The sequence below is a fragment of the Clupea harengus genome, chromosome 18 (assembly GCF_900700415.2).
Source record: "Clupea harengus chromosome 18, Ch_v2.0.2, whole genome shotgun sequence".
NCBI lineage: Eukaryota > Metazoa > Chordata > Actinopteri > Clupeiformes > Clupeidae > Clupea > Clupea harengus.
Genome location: NC_045169.1, coordinates 16,561,286 through 16,575,067, shown reverse-complemented (window position 1 = coordinate 16,575,067; position 13,782 = coordinate 16,561,286). Strand labels below are relative to the sequence as shown.

Below are 13,782 nucleotides of genomic sequence, written 5' to 3'. Positions count from 1 at the left end.
CTTGCCCTTGGCCCCCTCCACCCACCCTATGTGGACTTCAGTTCAGTTCAGTTTGGTTTGGGCTGTCTGGAATCCGGCCCTTAGAGGGGGGGTTATGTCAGGTCTGTACTCTGTTTTTTCCCGTGCTTTTACTTTGTTTCCCTTTCGTCCTTTTATGTTACTTCCTGTCTGCCATTGTTTCCTTCCTGTGTCTAGTCCTTCCTTGTTCCCGCCATGTGCTTTACCGTGTTTGTTTAGTTATGCCATGTGCTCCCTTGTTGTTGTCCGTGTCTCCACCCCTCACCTGTTCCCAATTATCACCCTGTTTGTTTGCCTGATTTGTTTCTCCTGTGTCTTGTTAATTTCCCTTGTTTAGTTCACCTGTGTCTTGTTGTCTAGTCCCCCCTTTGGTATTTAAGTTCAGTCTGTCTTGTGTTTCTTGTGGGTTCGTCAGTTTTGCATGGTGAGAGGTTCCTATCGGTTTAGCTGTGTGCGTTCGTGTTTCGATGGTTTTTTGCCCTGCCTTTTTTTGGACTCCTAAAGGTGTCTTTTTGTGTTTTACCCTTTGGTGAAAAAACCCTGAACTGTCTCTACATCTGGTCTGCGATTGGGTCCTGTCCTGAAAACCCTGACATTGCTACTTGACAGCCAAACTTGATTTTTCTGACCACCCTCCCAAAACGAAATTTCACCTGACGAATTATGCCTGGTCATATTGCCAATGTGAATGCACTGTGCGGCAAGCCAGCATGTCAAAATGAAGGTTAACTTTAGGTCTGTTTTGAAGGTATCATGACGTGATTTGCAATGCAAAACCTCTGAGGCGAAAAGCGGCAGGGAGGCTTATTCTGGTTCCTGCGGAGCCTGAGGGCCATGACACCGACACCTGTCAAATCAGCCTCTGATGCTCAAACTACAGCCTGATAGAATATGTATGGGACAGGTTCCCAGCTGGTAATGTTTAGTAAACAGTGAATAAACCGAGAGGTGCAGTATGGCCATGATAAGGCACTGTCAAACATGCTGAGTCATGCCATGTAAAGGAGAGTGTTGGTACACGTGTAACTCTTCAGTGTGATCAGGATCAGGTGAGATTTAAATATGTTCACCCTAGTTTAGAGTAAAAAATATTTACCCTAGGTTAGAGTTAAGAATGTTCACCCTAGGTTAGAGTTCAGGATGTTTACCCTAGGGTAGAGTTAAAGATGTTTACCCTACGTTAGAGTTAAGAATGTTTACCCTACATTAGAGTTAAGAATGTTCACCCTAGGTTATAGTTAAGAATGTTTACCCTAGGTTATAGTAAAGAATGTTTACCCTAGGTTAGAGTTAAGAATGTTCACCCTAGGTTAGAGTTCAGGATGTTTACCCTAGGGTAGAGTTAAAGATGTTTACCCTACGTTAGAGTTAAGAATGTTTACCCTACATTAGAGTTAAGAATGTTCACCCTAGGTTATAGTTAAGAATGTTTACCCTAGGTTATAGTAAAGAATGTTTACCCTAGGGTAGAGTTTAGAATGTTTACCCTAGGTTTGAGTTCAGGATGTTCACCTTAGGTTTGAGTTCAGGATGTTTCCTCAAACAACAAAGAGGCACAGTACGGTCGAGGAACTCATGCAAATGCAACTGCTGATGACCTCTCTGCTTTCATACCACACACACACACACACACACACACAGACTCTCACACAGACTCTCACACACACACACACACACAGACTCACACATGAACAATCCCTCACATACACATGCAGAGACCCAAACCTAGGATGAATGTGTTTTGGGTGAAATGTCCACATACACATCTTTGACAACAATTGGCTAAAACTCGTTTTAAATATACATACATATTTTCTCATATCTCTGTATTTCCTTCCTAATCTCGCTAGAGGAATTCTAAAGGGCCCTATCTCATTTCTGTCACAACAGGGTCTTTGTACAGAACGTTTTATCAAACGCCTTTGGCCATTAGGAAAAGCATAAAGAAAAAACCCTGCACCAATCACAGAGGTGTCCTTCTCTCAGAGACATCCACCTGCTCCAGTCACAGAGGTGTCCTTCTCTCAGAGACATCCACCTGCACCAGAAGGGGAGACAACAGAGGAGCAACTCCAGAGCTGTCTGATAGGTAAGACCCAGTTAATTAATGTTCATCCTAATTCAATCGCACCTGTGAAGAAAGTGATGTTAAGTAACTATAAACTCATAAGGAAGCGCAATTACTTCGTGTGTCCATGCTTAACTTTGCCGGACCAAACATACACACACACACACACACACACACACACACACACACACACACACACACACACACACACACACACACACGGCTCCACATCTTCCAATGTCTGTGGTTGCAGTTTTTATTGGAATAGTAATTTACATAGTAAAACATTGTCCATCTAAACCAAGTGGGCATACACAATACAGTTTATATATTTACATATTACAGAGTATGGACATAAATAAAAACACGAAATGTAATGTACACACACACAAGGGGAGATGAAAGATAAAAAAGGAAACAAATCAAACTTCACAGTCTTACAAAAGTATTTGTGAAGTTTTTTTATCAAGCTGTATGGGTGTTGTATGGGAATGTAACATGAAGTTCTTCTGAAAAGAGTCAAGGGCTTTTCCAAAGTTTGACGCTATCTGTTCACCCTATCACTTCATTAAGAGTGTCCTCTTGTAGCAAAGGGAGAGAGCACTCAGCCCACCCAGCCTTCAACCCGGATCTACAGGACAACAAACCTGCACTTTAATAGCAATACTGAAGAATCAGGCTCGTTAGTATGGTAGTCAGAACACACACACACACATACACAGACACACACAGTCACACACAGACACACACACACAGAGACACAAAGAGGCACAGTACAGTGGAGGAACTCATGCAAATGCAAGTTCTGATGACCTCTCTGCTTTCATACAAAACATATACTCAACGACAAAGTTTTGTCTGGGTCTTAACTCAGTGATCTTCAGTGAAATCAGACAATCTTTCTGCTGTGTCCTGTATCCAGATGCAAACAGGCCAGAGGAAGGCAGACATCTTCATGTGGAGATTTGAAAGAGGGAGTTACAAACACGCCATTGACTTCAGAGTTGTTTAGAGTTTGGTTCATCTCTTAATTTTAGGTCTGTTTTGCAGATATCATGAATCGATTTGCAATGCAAAACCTCTGACGTGAACAACGTCAGGGAGGCTTATTCTGGTTCCTGCAGGACCTGAGGACCATGACACTGACACCTGTCAAATCAGCCTCTGATGCTCAAACTACAGACCGATAGAATATGTCTGTAATGTTTAGTAAACAGTGAATAAACCAAGAGGTGCAGTATGGCCATGATTAGGCACTGTCAAACATGCTGAGTCATGCCATGTAAAGAAGAGTGTTGGTACGCTTGTAACTCCTCAGTGTGATCAAACATGCTGAGTCATGTCTTGTGAAGGAATCAGAATTTAAGGTTCAGAGTTAATAATGATATACCATAGTCAATAATTCAATGCATCTTATATATAGTTGTAATTGCTGTTTAATTTGGACTTAGAATGTAAGCATTTCTGGTGTGTATTCTGTTAAGATGACTCTGACCTGAGGGAGGTGTGAAATAGCCATCACCCCTTCCCCGGCCAGGTCAGACTGTATGATGGCCCTGGGCCTCATGAATACGGGGTGACACCCCTTATACTCAGAGGGCATATAAACTGAAATGTTATAATGGCTGATTAGAAGATTCTTAGGTTAAGCTCTGTGGAGTGAACTTCTTCAGTCTTTCTCCCTTGGTGCGCACCATTGTACAAGATTAAACCTGTTTCCTGGACTGATCATATCTCAGACTGTCTCCAAGTATATGGTATCAAATATTGCCATCATAAGTAAAGGAGAGTGTTGGTATGCGAGTAATGCATCAGTGTGATCAGAATCAGGTTAGAATGAAAAAATGTCACCCTACTTTAGAAATCTGGATGTTTACCCTAGGTTAAAGTTAAGAATGTTCATCCTAGGTTAGAGTTAAGAATGTTTACCCTAGGTTAGAGTTAAGAATGTTTACCCTAGGTTTGAGTTCAGGATGTTTCCTCAAACAACAAAGAGGCACAGTACGGTGGAGGAAGTCATGCAAAGGCAACTGCTGATGACCTTTCTGCTTTCATACCACACATACACACAAACACACTCACACACACACACACTTTCACATAAACAAACCCCTTACACACGCATACACAGACCCAAACCTAGGATGAATGTGTTTTGGGTGAAATGTCCACATACACATCTTTGACAGCTATTGGCTAAAACTCTGTTTTAAATACACAGACATATTTTCTCATATCTTTATATTTTCTTGCCCATCTCGCTAGAGTATTTCTAAAGAGCCCTTTCTCATTTCTGTCACAACAGGCTCTTTGTACAGAACGCTTTTCAAACACCTTTGGCCATTAGGGAGGGAGGATTTTTTGCATAAGGAAAAACACCTGCACAGAGGCGTCCTTCTCTCAGAGACATCCACCTGCACCAGAAGGGGAGACAACAGAGGAGCAACTCCAGAGCTGTCTGATAGGTAAGACCCAGTTAATTAATGTTCATCCTAATTCAATCGCACCTGTGAAGAAAGTGATGTTAAGTAACTACAAACTCATAAGGAGACGCTTAACCATGCTTAACCTTGCCGGTCCAAACACATACACAACACTTCCAATGTCCGTGGTTACAGTTTTTATAATTGTATAGTAATTTACATAGTAAAACACTGTCCATCTTAACCAAGTGGGCATACACAATACAGTTTATATATTTAAATATTACACAGTATGGACATAAATAAAGATAAGAAATGTAATGTACACACAGACATACCCACACACAAGGAAAGATACAAGATAAACAGGAAACAAATCATACTTCAGAGTCTTACAAAAGTATTTGTGAAGTATTTTTTTCAAGTTGTATGGCTGTTGAATGGGATAGTGACATCAAGTTCTGCTGAAAAGAGTCAAGGGCTTTTCCCAAGTTTGACGCTATCTGTTCACCCTATCACTTCATTAAGAGTGTCCTCCTGTAGCAAAGGGAGAGAGCACTCAGCCCACCCAGCCTTCAACCCGGATCTGCAGGAAAACAAACCTGCACTTTGATGGCCATGCTGAAGAGTCAGTCTCGTTAGTATGGTAGTCAGAACACACACACATACACACACATACACACACAGTCACACACACACAGACACAAAGAGGCACAGTACAGTGGAGGAACTCATGCAAATGCAAGTTCTGATGACCCCTCTGCTTTCATACCACACATACTCAACGACAAAGCTATAATTCTGAATGATGCTGATATTTATTAAATACAAAAGTATAAAGGGAAACATGTCTAGGGGATTGACGTCTGTATGGATGGGTGTGATAGTATTTCATTTTATACCATATATTGGAGATCCAGTCTTGGATTTGTCAGTCAATGAAACAGGTTTTAATCTTGAACAACGATGGCCAACCATTGTGAGACAGAGCCTGAGTTCCACTCGCCCCAGAGCTTCACCTAAGATTATCTGATTCATCCATTGAAGGCTTGCTTGTTAAATGCTCTCAGAACCAAGGGCGTCACCCTCAGTATTCATGAGGTCTTGGAGACACAAGTCTCTGAGCCATTTGCTGACACTTTAAATACACTCCCTCAGGATAAACTCTTCTCTAACCAGAAATGATTACATTCTAACTTAATTCCAAGTAAAAGTAACAATTATAACTAGGTATAAGATACATTGAATTATTGACTATGGCATATACTTATTAAACTAAATCCCAAATGCCGGTCCCTTCAGGTGTTAGCAATGTGAGGTGGTCTGGAATTGAGTGTGTGTGTGCATCAATAAGCAGAAATGTATAGAATGAGGTGAGCTGAGAGAGAGAGAGAGAGAGACAGGTGTCCACAGATCCTTTTATCTCCCACACCTCCCCAAGTCCAATCAGCCAATCGTCTGCCCCACTGTTGCCTGTAGGGCATGCATTGCCACTACACAATCAGCAGGGGGCGCAGGGGGTCGTAACACACACACAGACGCAGAGACGCAGAGACGCAGAGACGCACAGACGCACAGACGCACAGACGCACAGACGCACAGACGCACAGACACACACACGCACACACACTCATTCAGGGTTTTTTCTCAAAACTCTGCTGCTTTCACGGCCAACAGTCACAGGTTGGGCAACATATCAGATAATAATCGAGCTGTCTTGTGCAATTTGAAATGGGCAACTGGCAAAATGTGTATACACTCACACAAGGTGGTTTTTCAAATGAGTTGACAAAGCAATATTTCGCAAGATTCGCTTTGTGTGTGTGTATGTGTATGTGTGTGTGTGATGTGTGTCAGAAACACCTAACGCTGTTTTACTTTGTTTATTTCCCTCACTGTGTGACGTGTGCCAGTATCTCCAGCGTCTCTAAATTATCTTCTCTCTTCAGGCCCTCAGTGATGACTCTGCTTCTCATTACCACACTGCTGTTCTCAGGTCAGTCTGCTCTTGACGTGTGTGTGTGTATATGTCCATTCTTATTTGTACTTTATATGTGTGTGTGTTTATGTGTGCTTATCTAAAAAATCTGCCTTATTCATGGTCTTATACTGCCATCTACAGGCTACAACATGCAACTACATAGAATAATAGAAAAACAAAAGGCCACAAGATCATGGAAAGGGACCAAAGAAAAGACAAAAATGGGGGGTCTGCCACATTATGCTACACTCTCCCCTGCTTAACTAAATGTCGTCCAGACATTTCCAGGTCTTAGGTCATTCTGTCTTCAACAGTTTGATCACTTGCAGGTTAGAGTCCATTATTCAAGACACATATCTGATCATGTTAATGTCATATGTTAAACAGTGGAAGTCATTGTGCACTACGACCACCATCTATTTACTCCGCTGTGTTCAGGGTAGCTTGTCTTGACTGGAACAAGCGTGACCTTTGACCTGTGGTGCAATCATACAGAATCTCACACTTCACATATTCTGTTAACTCAAAACTCATCACTTTTCTCTGCTTTGTTATAAGAGTCTTTTCAGTAAACACATTATCTTATAAAAAAAACATTTCTTCTTCATAAAGTGTGTAATTCTAAATGTAAGAACTGACTCTTTGTGGGCCTATAGCAACGACGAGTAGTTCTTCTTTAACATATTTCTTTCACTTCAACTCATTTTCAATCCATTACTTTGACTTTAACATAAACTGACAAACTATCATGAACTGGATGGCATGAACAACGCCTTGCAGAACGGGAGGGGGGGGGGGGGGGGGTCTTCCCTGCATGAGTCTCTCAGTCTGCCCACCCCATCTCATTATACCAACCCACTGCCCATCCCTTTACTGGCTATACTAGCTCTTTGTACAGACCTCTTATATTCTCTTTGCACTATCCACACAAGCAGCACAAGAACACTTTCCTCCTTGGCATCTACACTGTCACAATCATGCATATTGTACCATAGGGTCAGACCCATTCTTGTATCTGTTACCACCCCACTCCTTGTGAACATGTTCTCCCTATGTGTATGTGATTTATGTATGTTGTGTCTGTGAGTTGTATAAGTTGTATAAGCTACTGGATGACCTAAAATTTCCATTGGGATTAATAAAGTATCCATCTATCTATCTATCATTTATCTCCGAAAAAGTATTTTATAACTTTTAACTCAATTCAGTTAACTGTGGGCTGTCCCAACCTATCTTAAGTGAATGTTTTGGGAGCATGTCTGTTTCTGAAAGGATATTGTCTTGTAGGGTGTGAGGATGGTGGAGACGCCTCTCTGTCATTGGTTGCTGTCTCCAGCTCTGCATCCTCTATCTCCTCACCTGTGCCTGCTAATCTTCTTTCTCTGTGTCCACATCCAAAGTCCACAGGGTCTGTTCTCCTATCCCTATCTGGTGTAGCAGTCCGTGGCAGGAACTCTGTAGCCTCCGCTCTCAGGTTGCTCCTGGTTTGTGCTACGGAATCTCCTTCGGGCCATCTGGAGAAGCATCGCCAGTCATCCTCTTTCCAGTCAGATGAAGACTCGGGTTCGGCATTCTGTGTTGTCAGTGTGTTTCTCTCACCTCTTTTCTTTTCAGACTTGTGTGACTCACCGGGCAGGAAGTCACAGCGGAGCAGCAGGTTCCGATGAAGCACTCTGAAGCGTCCCTGGCCATGTTCTGGTTATTCTTCATAAACTGGGCTTTCCGGGTGCTTCCTTTTAACAACTACATGGACTTTCTCTTCCCTGAACGATCTGAGTTCCCCGGCCCAACTCTTTCTGTCAAGTTACTAATGAGAACTCTGCAGCCAGGATACAGTTCTGCCCCTTGCACCTTCGGTCATAGCGCTCTTTTCCCCTCTTTGCAGAGGCCTTTGCAGGCCAAAGAGCAAGTAATACGGTGCATATCCGGTGGACTAATTATGCGTACAATTGTCTGACTTTGGTAAGAGAACTTTTCCAATCGGCTTTGGCTTCATCATCCAGGTTAAGCAGTATGGCCAGCAGGGCGCGGTTAAAGCGTTCCACTTGACTGTTCCCATGTGGGAGGTACGGGGTGGTGCGAGAACCTTGGATGCCACATTATTTTTGGAGCTCAGCAAATAACTTGTTCTTAAACTCCCTACCCTGATTGTGATGTAATTTAGTGGGGAAGCTTCTCCGCTGCCGTTCCAGCACCTGTTAAGCCCCGTCCTGTTTCTTAGTTTGTTTTACTTGTGCTGTCATGTGTTCGGTTTTGTGTTGGTTTACCTTTGGCTCCTCGTGTCAGACACCTCACGCCCTGCCCTTGTGTGTGCCTCGCCTTGATTGTTTTCAACTGTCCCTCATTATATGATGTATTTAAGCTCTTGTGTTTTGTTTTCTCGTTGCGTTCACGTCACTGATTTTTCATTGTGTTTCTCAGTGTTCGGTGTTTCTAGTGTTCATTTTATGTTCATTGCATTATCCTCGTGTTTCCAGCATTCAGCTATTTTTCATATTTATTGATCTCTCTGTATTACGAACCACTGTTAAGTGAACGTGTATTCTTCTCTCTTACTCCTGAGTCTGAGTCGTGGGTTTGAGTTCGGCCTATCATCACCACAACGTTTCACAGCTTCAACAATTTCAGCATCACTGTGGCCCTCGGATCAACGTGTGCTTTTTTTCCTTATCTGGCGAAACTTTGACTTGGATACACACCTCTCTTAGATGCCCGAGCGTAAGCTGACACAGTAGCTCGGTTAGCTGATCCTGTAGCTGCTCCAGCTCCATTGTGTGTTCCGACATTTTCTTTTCTTCAAAAATCTATTTATGTTGCACACTTGAAGAAAGTAATGCTCTCAACAGCGTGCTGGGAAAGTTTCTTCATTTATTTTAACTCGTTACAGAATTGCAGCTCACATTGACAGAATCACGTCTGGTTTCTTCGTTCTCTCTATCAACTATCTTATGTTACACTTTCGCGTTCATGCTAAATGACGTAAATCTGACTTATTCATGGTCTTATACAGGCTACAACTCTCCGGTCTGTGCAGTCTCTCCTCCTCTCCTCTCCTCTCAGGTCTGTGCAGTCTCTCCTCCTCTCCTCTCCTCTCCTCTCCTCTCCTCTCCTCTCCGGTCTGTGCAGTCACTCCTCCTCTCCTCTTCTCTCAGGTCTGTGCAGTCTCTCCTCCTGTGTGCCACGTCAGTTCCATGTGGTGAAGGAGGATAAGAACTGGACAGAAGCTCAGCGCTACTGCAAAGAGGAGTTCACTGACCTCGCCACCATAGACAACATGAGGGAGATGAAGATGTTAATTAGCACAATGAATGAAGCAGGTGCTGCATATATTTGGATTGGGCTGAAGCAGAGAAGCAGTCCTAAGTGGCAGTGGTCTCTGGCTGACAGGGATTTCTACAGAGAGGATGAGGCAGAGTTCAGGAAGTGGAACTCAGACCCGCCACAAGGAATGGATAAGAACTGCTCTGTGATGAGAACAGAAAATGGGAAATGGGACAGTAGGAAGTGTGGTGACACCAAGCCCTTCATCTGCTATGATGGTGAGAAGCCTTCTCCCTCACTCACTCTTGAATACAGGCAGCTAAACTATGAAAGTAAACAAATCAGTTGGTTATGACCTCATTAACTCTTACCTTAGACTGTGCAGGTCTATTAGTCAGTTTGTTGTGACTTCATGTGCACTCACATTAGTTGAGACTGTAAAGCTGTGCTGTTCCTCAGTTAACCATGACACATGCATTACCACAGAGGGGAACTCCACACATACCTATGTGCTGGTTACTCTTACTAATAAGAACTGGGCAGATGCTCAGAGATACTGCAGAGAGAAACACACAGACCTGGCCAGTGTGAGGAATGAGGCAGAGAATGAGAAGATAAAGACAATCCTAGGGGATACCTATGCAGCCTGGATTGGCCTGTTCAGAGATGCCTGGGAGTGGTCAGATGGCAGCACCTTCTCATTCCGCCACTGGAAAACTGGAGAACCCAATTATGGCGACAGTGTGGATGGGTTCTGCGCTCAAATTACTTCCAGTGGTCATTGGAACGATGTACCCTGCCACAATCCTTCAAACTTCATTTGCTATGAGGGTAAGTCACCAGGGCGCACTTTTCTTCTACTTGATGGGAATTCAGTCACAAACAGCGCTATCACAATCAGATGTGATGGTGACCTAAAGATCCTAGGGACTTACGGAGCCCTAGCGGACTTACTGTCTGCTATCTCAGAGCCTAGTGGACTTACTGTCTGCTATCTCAGAACAGCATCTCCTCATTCCGCCACTGGGAAACTGGAGAACCCAAGTATGAGGAGAGAGAAAAGTGTACTCAGCTCTACCATAACGGTCGGTGGAATAATGAACAATGTGATAATCGTGGACCTTTCATCTGCTAGGAAGGTGGGGTCAAAATTCTATGTAGATGGCAGATGTTCAAATACACGATACTCTAACCCTTTGTTCATGTTCACACAAAACAGGATGTCCTATGACGATACTTCCCGTATAATTCCTGACAGGTTCCTATCTCTCAATGGTGCTACTATCTGTAAATGGTGTTGCTATCTGTCAATGGTGTTACTATCTGTTAATGGCTTTACTATCTCTTTGTGAATTGTGCATCTGGTCACTCTGCACATTATGCTGCTGCAGATAAAATGAGGATCTTAGGAGGACTCCAGAACTGGACATGGGGATCTGTATCTTTCTCCTTTATCTTTTCTCTCCAGACAAACTGGTTCTGGTTCGTGAGAATAAGACCTGGATAGAGGCGATGAAGTACTGCAGACAGCACCACGTGGACCTGGTGTCTGTGACCTCCGAGCGGATCCAGCGCTGGGTGAAGGAGCGGGCTAAAGGAGCCTCCAGTACCCACGTGTGGATGGGCCTGCAACACTCCTGCTACATGGGCTTCTGGTTCTGGGACAACGCCGAGACGGTCTGCTACAGCAACTGGGCCCCAGAGGGAGAGACAGAGCCGGACTGCACAGATGGACTGGAGCATCAGAGTGCCAGAGTGGGGGCAGTGAAGTCTGGAGGAGACGGGGAGGGAGAGTGGGTCATGCTTCCACAGACCGAGAAACTCAACTTCATCTGCACCACTGAAGGTGAGTCCACTTCATCTCACTATGGACGTGTGTGTGTGTGTGTGTGTGTCTGCTTCATCTCACTATGGACATGAGTGTGTGTGTGTGTGTGCTTCATCTCACTATGGACATGAGTTTGTGTGTGTCTGCTTCATCTCACTATGGACATGAGTGTGTGTGTGTGTGTGTGTGCTTCATTTCACTATGGACATGTGTGTATGTGTGTGTGTCTGCTTCATCATACTATGGACATGAGTAGGTGTGAGTCCGCTTCATCTCACCATGGACATGTCTGTGTGTGTGTGTGTGTGTGTGTGTGTGTGTGTGTGTGTGTGTGTGTGTGTGTGTGTGTGTGTGTGTGTGTATTATGTCTGCTTCATCTCACTATGGACATTTGTGTGTGTGTCTGCTTCATGAGTGTGTGAGTGTGTGTGTCTGCTTCATCTCACTATGGACACAAGTGTGTGTGTGTGTGTCTGCGTCATCTCACTATGGACATGAGTGTGTGTCTGTGTCCTACTATGGACGTGTGTGTGTTGTGTGTGTGTGTGTGTGTGTGTGTGATTCACTTTTTAACCCCATCCTCTTGTGTGTGTTTATGTCCTCTTACAGCTCAGTAGGACTGGATCCTCCTCTGCCCAGAGCTTCCAAATCCCTCACTATGGACGTGTGTGTGTGTGTGTGTGTGTGTGTGTGTGTGTGTGTGTGTGTGTGTGTGTGTGTGTGTGTGTGTGTGATAAACCCCTGTCTTTCTATGCATCACAATGTATATTTACTCACCCTACTTTTATAGACATTAAATGTGACTCCATTGCAGTAACTTACCTATCCTGCAGTAAACTATATCATCTGTTTGTATTTTTGTCTGCAAATGCATTCTGTGTTTGGGGGATTTTAAACAAAGTCATGATTGACTACGTAATTTTCAAAAGAGATTGTGAATCTCTTAATGTAACTTTGTGTAGGGTAGTCTTACCCCTGCTCTGTCATTCTGAATTGAATTGCACTTGCTTTTGTTCTCAAACTGAACTACACCTGTGTGCCTTTTCTATCCTAAGTCAAATGTAGTTGTTTTATCCACATATTAAGTAAATAAAGATCACTCTGATCACCATGACTGTGGTCCGGTGAACTTATTGGACACACACACCTGATAAAAGAATCATGGATGTCCTTGGTATAAACCTCCTGCAATCTTCAACAAGCATTAATTACAATTAAATACTGCAGTTAAGGTATTGTTCTATTGCTCAAAGGTAGTGCTGAATTCAATTACTTTTCCCACTCCTTTCTTACCACGAGTGAACTGAATCAGGGAAAGAGATGCTCTGTTGTTTGCTTATGCAGAAATAAATTTAGCATTTATCTGTAGTTTACCCAGTGCATGATGTCTGGGTTATCTAATGTGGCAAGAGTGCAGATATGCTGCGTTGAGAATGTATTTAGTCACTTTACAGCTGCTGTAGTGTAAGTTTCACCGATGACATGCTTCCACTGTCCGGTATGGAGACACTTCAGTAACGATGAGTGGGATTGCGTGTGTGCCGCTTCCATGGTTTGTCCTCTGGATCTACCACGCAAGAGTCAGATTTAACACGTTTTAAAAATCTAACTTCACAGCCAGTTCAATGAATTTCAGGGCTAGTTTTGCTATCTGTTCTGTTGCTTTTGACAGAGGCCTACAGCTTCATACAGAAATATTATAGTGTTGCATGGTTTCAATACGTCCCACTCACACACACACACACACACACACACACACACACATACACACGTCACGTCACGTCAGCACTAACTGGGAGTCATCATCCTTTGGAAAAATACAAAACAATGTCATGTGACAAAACAACAGTAAATCAGATGATAAATGTGTTTTCTCTACTGCCCAGTAGATGTCACTGCAGCACAACCATCAAAACCCCATCTGATGGCCGAAACCAAGGTAACGTACAGGGGGAAATGTTAATCATTTGAACTATGGCATAGGCTACTTCGCAATTACTTCTTGTGTCATAGAAAATTATAATTAATGTTAATTGTAATTAACATTTTCTATTAAACAAATCATTGTGAAGCATGCCACACAATTGTATATACATATAATACCATATTTCAGTCAAGGTTGAAGAGTCATTTTTGCCGTGTCCATCATTTGTTGTTCGTGACCATTAGGCCAGGCAAATGAACCTATTTTGGAGCCAAAAAT

At 43.2% G+C, this 13,782-nt stretch overlaps 1 protein-coding gene across 3 annotated transcripts; it reads left to right on the top strand.

The window, feature by feature from the left end:
• The first annotated feature begins 6,372 nt into the window (after positions 1–6,372).
• LOC105912793 (macrophage mannose receptor 1) lies at positions 6,373–12,649 on the top strand. 3 transcript variants are annotated; one of them, XM_031584879.2, is made up of 5 exons: positions 6,375–6,505; positions 9,643–10,029; positions 10,238–10,582; positions 11,220–11,597; positions 12,189–12,649. In XM_031584879.2, exons 1-5 carry the CDS (start codon positions 6,469–6,471, stop codon positions 12,194–12,196), a joined length of 1,155 nt encoding a protein of 384 aa, XP_031440739.1. In that variant the 5' UTR covers positions 6,375–6,468; the 3' UTR covers positions 12,197–12,649. The 3 variants fall into 3 exon arrangements, with proteins under 3 accessions (XP_031440741.1, XP_031440739.1, XP_031440740.1); XM_031584880.2 differs by lacking the exon at positions 6,375–6,505 and adding an exon at positions 8,552–9,208; XM_031584881.2 differs by lacking the exon at positions 10,238–10,582 and having other exon boundaries at positions 6,373–6,505.
• The last annotated feature ends 1,133 nt before the right edge of the window (positions 12,650–13,782 follow it).

Bases quoted from the DNA above. Each gene is read 5' to 3' on its own strand.
- LOC105912793 (XM_031584879.2), top strand. From the start codon at position 6,469: ATGACTCTGCTTCTCATTACCACACTGCTGTTCTCAG. The intron at 6,506-9,642 runs GTCAGTCTGCTC...CTCTTCTCTCAG, and splicing joins TACCACACTGCTGTTCTCAG to GTCTGTGCAGTCTCTCCTCC. The intron at 10,030-10,237 runs GTGAGAAGCCTT...GCATTACCACAG, and splicing joins GCCCTTCATCTGCTATGATG to AGGGGAACTCCACACATACC.